The 5,000-nt window shown below is 38.6% G+C and overlaps 1 protein-coding gene across 2 annotated transcripts in view; it reads right to left on the reverse strand.

The window, feature by feature from the left end:
• The window catches only part of MED15 (mediator complex subunit 15), a 6,236-nt gene that overhangs the window by 1,111 nt on the left and 125 nt on the right, over nt 1-5,000 (reverse strand). The window contains exons 1-3 of one of the 2 annotated variants that reach the window (XM_027365161.2): nt 4,668-4,855; nt 1,355-1,479; nt 1-950 (exon numbers count right to left, since the gene is read on the reverse strand). The exon at nt 1-950 is cut by the window's left edge and continues 1,111 nt beyond it. In XM_027365161.2, the coding sequence (XP_027220962.1) occupies nt 1-950; nt 1,355-1,471 (1,067 nt within the window). In that variant the 5' untranslated portion in view covers nt 1,472-1,479; nt 4,668-4,855. Of the gene's footprint in view, nt 951-1,354; nt 1,480-4,667; nt 4,856-5,000 lie in introns of those variants that run through there. The other variant, XM_027365160.2, reaches the window with a different exon arrangement.

The raw sequence follows: 5,000 nt of genomic DNA on the forward strand, positions 1-5,000 counted from the left end.
TGGGGATTTTGTAACATGTCATGCAACTGCTTCATCTTGCATGATTTTTCAGCATCTTCATTCCCAATTCTTTGAATCATACGGCGTAGGGGATCTACATATTTGCTGAGTTGCCGCACTTTTTCTCTATAGGCTGCTTCTTCAGCTTGACTATTAGTCATACCCTGAGCTGCAGGTGATGGTTGCTGGATCTGACCAGGAGTGTTGATTATGCCACCAGGTGAGGGTGCCCCAATGTGACTGGCACCTCGGCCCATCCCTGCACTGTTGGGTCCAGCAGGTGAAGGCACCATGTTGGATGATGGTGAAGGAGACACAAGATTGCTTGGTGCTGAAAGAGGGGGTGCAGGGGAGGCACTACTTGGTGTGGGTGTCCCTTGCCTTGGAACAGCTTGGACATTACCTGGAAACCCCGGGGAAGGAACACGGGGCTGTCTGGGTCCTCCACCACGGCCAACCATCTGGCCCGTGAACTGTCCTATCTGTGGTGTCTGCATGTTCTGGCCAATAGTCATCTGGATAGTGTTAATCTTGCCAGGTTGCCCGCCCATTTGATTAATGGTTATACCTTGCTGTTTTTTGTTAACATTTCCCATCTGAATATCTGATAATCGCTGGTGGTTATTTCCTGGCCAGTTAGGAATATCATTAGCCTGATTAGGAAGGTTTGGCATCATAGGCTGGCCCATTCTTGGCCCTCCTTGCAAATTCTGAATATTCTGTCCAGTGATGATTGTAGCATTGGGACCTCCTGTTACTGGTCCACCTGGTCCTGTCATTTGTGTCCCAACCATCTGACCAGCTGGAACCTGTTGGCCTGCTAATACTGCAGCTAACTGTGGGTTACTTGTCTGTGGATTGCTATTACTTTGGGCCACTTCCCGCATGTGGGAGACCAAACGACCAATATATTGCAAATATTCATCTCGCTTTGTTGATCTCTGAAAGACCTGCAATGAATCAAAGAAAGTACATTAATAGGCTACTACTTATGACCACTAAAAAAATTAAAGCAAAATTAATAAAAAAAAAATATATATATATAAAGAAAAATAGACAAGTGCCATATCTAAAACAATGATTTACTTTCTATGGCTCTGGGTGTAGCTGTCCAGGAGCTGCATCATCAATCAAATGTAAGATTCAAGCTTTATTTTAGTCTCAAATAATGGAAATCATGTTTGCCACAGCCAAATGTGCACAGAACAGGATGCATATTTCTTGTGCTTCTAATTCTTCCCTTACATGAAGTAGGATGAAATCCTGTCAATATTGGGCTAAAACTTCTTTCAACTTTACTACATTAAGAGCGAATCTAGCTTGAGTCTACAAATGTATGTATTATATCTTTCACCTGATGTTCTAAATCATGAGCAGACTTCTGGTTGCCTGCTGGTGTCTGCCGTATTAATTCCTCCAGCTGGGCAATGATCCTCTGACGGAAAGCGTTTGACTTCCAATCATCTGCCATAGTTCACCCTGTGGAAACACATTGAAATAATGAATCTGAAGTAATCTAAATGGTGGAATTCTAGGCATACAACCATTACATAAACTTAGGCATAATAATACATCTGCATCAAAAAGCCATTTGTTTTCCCTTATGAAAGGTAAACATCAGTTCTCATTATCAGCATTCATTAAAAAATGTTGCTACTACCTTGACCCACACCCAAGCTGAAATATATGTTTCAATCAATTTCTATGACCACATCAGTCAACTGTCCAGTAATAGCAGTTTCAGCATGTCATCTTTACTTTAAGATAATGGTATGAATAGCATCCTGTTATTTAGCCTAACCTAACCAAAATTCAGCCTTACTTAGCTGAAGTTCAGAAGGAAGGAATGAATGTTATTAGTCCGGATAGCTTCACGTTATTTTAGTAAAACCTAGTTGAAGTTCAGAAGGAAGGAATGCAATTGGTTACGAAAGCTTCCTCTTATTCAGCCTGAACTAATTAAAGTTCAAAAGGAAGGAAGGAAGCTGATCGTACTTTATGCTGGCCAAAAACAAAAGCCTTGACTGTCAGAAGGAAAGCAGAGTTCACAATAGCCTAAAATGACCTGTCTCATGGATATGATGGTCTAGACTCGCATGTTCCCAAACAGGAGACAGTAGAATTAATGTAAATAGTGCAACAATAAGGACAAATATATTTCAATAGAGCTCTACCAGAATTTTTCTTTTTTTAATATGAATAAAACAAAATAAGGTTATGACTAATTTTTTTTATAATGTAAATTAATCACAGCATTTGATACCAGGCATATTCTTGGTATCCAGTGCTGGAGAGACCAAAATAATGTAGTTACAACTGAGACATGCCAAAATGGGATATAACATACTACAATAAATCACTGGCTTTCAAATATGGGGATAAATGCAGATTGTAACGAGTTTTTGAAAACGGTTCATAAGTATACTGACAATGCAAGAACAATTTTTAAAAAATACAGCATAAGCATGATGTGGATGGACTTCCATATTTAGACTAAATTGCCATGTCTCTTTTTATTAGGTGGGTATGTGTAAATATATCAGTACATAAGCAAACTATGCATGTGTTTATATTGAAGGCCTAAATGTACACACACACACACACACATATATATTTGGAATTTGTTACCAAGAGTGACACCCCCCCCTAGAGACGAAATCCCAAAACCAGGATATCATGCAAACCCAACAAATCAAACCTAACCTTTCCTACCTTCTATCTAGTACAGAGGTCGGCAACCTTTGGCAGACAGAACACTTGTCTATGGCATGCTATGATATTCAAAGGAGCAAAGAAAAGAGAGGAAGCCTTATTATCACGGCCAGCTAAATTTTAAAATTGAGAAATATTGGAAACTACTGTGAATAATCATACAGCCTCCATATTAAAGTTCCCTGACGCTACTATCTGATAAATTCAGCTGCATGAAGAAAGTAGCCTCGGCATTGCTATCAGCATTTGGATCTATATACCAATGTATGCCAGATGTTTTCACACATGCAGCATACCCTCAGTCCCAATTGTAGCAGGCTTACAATGGATCACTCTGAGGATTGTTTGATGCTCAATGTGTCCAGAAATTAATATGGTGAGTATAAATCTAAAATTATAAAAAATATACATTTTTTGTTACGAAGAATACTAAAAGCTACAAAAATATTACATCTATGCTCGTGCAGGAAAATACATTTGAGTAAACAGTGCTGGGGGGGGGGGGGGGGAGCACAGAAGGTTATTAATAAGAAGGCATTAATTATAAACTGGCACACAATGTTCAAAAGGTTGTCGACCCCTGATCTAGTACCTAGACATTTCATGCCAACTTACAGAAAATGCGACATTATTCTGTCTGTGTGAGGGTACTGTGGAATTAGTCTCTCAACAGTGATATGCAGTCGTTATTTTCATTATTTCCCAATTAACATGAGGCAGCAGCAGTTGTACCTGTATTGCTTGTGACTCCAACTCTTATGCTCTATAAAGTTGGCAATATCCGTTTCCCCCTATATTTGTGCATCACTTGGTAACTTTAACCACATATTTCTTTGAATTTCCACTTCTAGAACTTTCTTCACTTGAACAACAAGCTTGATCAATAAATGACAGAATATAAAGTTTATTTCACAAAGCCATACATAATAATCTTTGCCTGTAATGAACAGAATGTCAAAATCTAAAGCACTTTTCATCTATGACATTTCCTTTGCAAGTCGTCCTGATTAACAGTACATTTAGAAATGACCGCTCTATGATACATGAGAGTATGTAAAGAGGGATATATGAAATAATCTATGCAGTCAAAGAATAACGTATGTGAAAATAGGTCACAACAAATTCAGTGACCTGATGGGGTCAGTTAGGAAATACAGCAATCATATCTAGGGATGAAGCCACCAAGTTCGGAAGCATTTTGTTTCATGTGGCAATGTTTTGGATTCCCAGAAACTGATTGTCAACTGTAGTTATTGAGTGTGTCTCCAATAGGTAGTCACTTCATAAACAATTACCAATACTTTCACTCATTTCCTAAACTGATGAAAAAAAGATTCGTCTATATCACATGAGTTGAAACAAAAATGGTAATTCTTACCATAAACGACACACCCTCCAGAGATGGTCCCAAAACCAAGTTACCACGCAAACCTAAAAATCCAAACCTAACTTTTCCTAGCTTCTATTTATACCCTAGACAGGGATGCAAGCCCCCCTGTACCCCTGTTACTTAGCACTTCATACCAACATATATAATACATGATGCTAAAGACTCTGGCTGCGTGGAAGTGTTGTGGACTTAGTCTATGGGCGGTAATATGCAGCAGACATTTTTGTAATTTTGTAGTATATGTGAGGCCGCTGCAGCTGTACCTGTATTGTTAATGATTCAACATTTTAAGCTTTATAAAATGGCAGTGTCCATTTTCCTCTAACTCTGTGCATTGCTCTTGGGAACTTTAACCACAAACATTAAGAAATGCAGGGTTGCATGGCAAAATGAAATTTATCTCATCCAGTATTTTCCTTTATTTTCAATTTGTGCTCCTTTTGACATAGATGAAAAGTGTCAGTTTACATCAAGGTAACCATTCCATACAATTTTTTAAACTACTCAAATCCTGATTGTTATCCACTGTAAATGTTCCAGAGAAGCAAAACAAAAACAATGTTACCTCAAGGTCTATAAGGTTTGTTCAGAAAACTTGATGCTCAAAAACAGTCGAACGATGAGCAGGAGTTGCAAATAGATAGACTTCAGCACTGTAACTATGATGCAATTCTCTGTTTGCTATCCAGTGTGCTATGAATATCCCGTACTAGGTTTAGACCAAGCCTGAGGGCCGAAAAGAGAGACCGAAACAAGCCAGCGAGATTTACAGAGACAGACGCGCTGAGTATCAAACGTTTTGATTGACCCAAAGCTATATATCATCTAATGCAGACCAGCTATCAACTACATCAATCAACCATAAGCCAATAAACACCACTTAAATAAATGTAAACAT

The sequence above is a fragment of the Penaeus vannamei genome, chromosome 6 (assembly GCF_042767895.1).
Source record: "Penaeus vannamei isolate JL-2024 chromosome 6, ASM4276789v1, whole genome shotgun sequence".
NCBI lineage: Eukaryota > Metazoa > Arthropoda > Malacostraca > Decapoda > Penaeidae > Penaeus > Penaeus vannamei.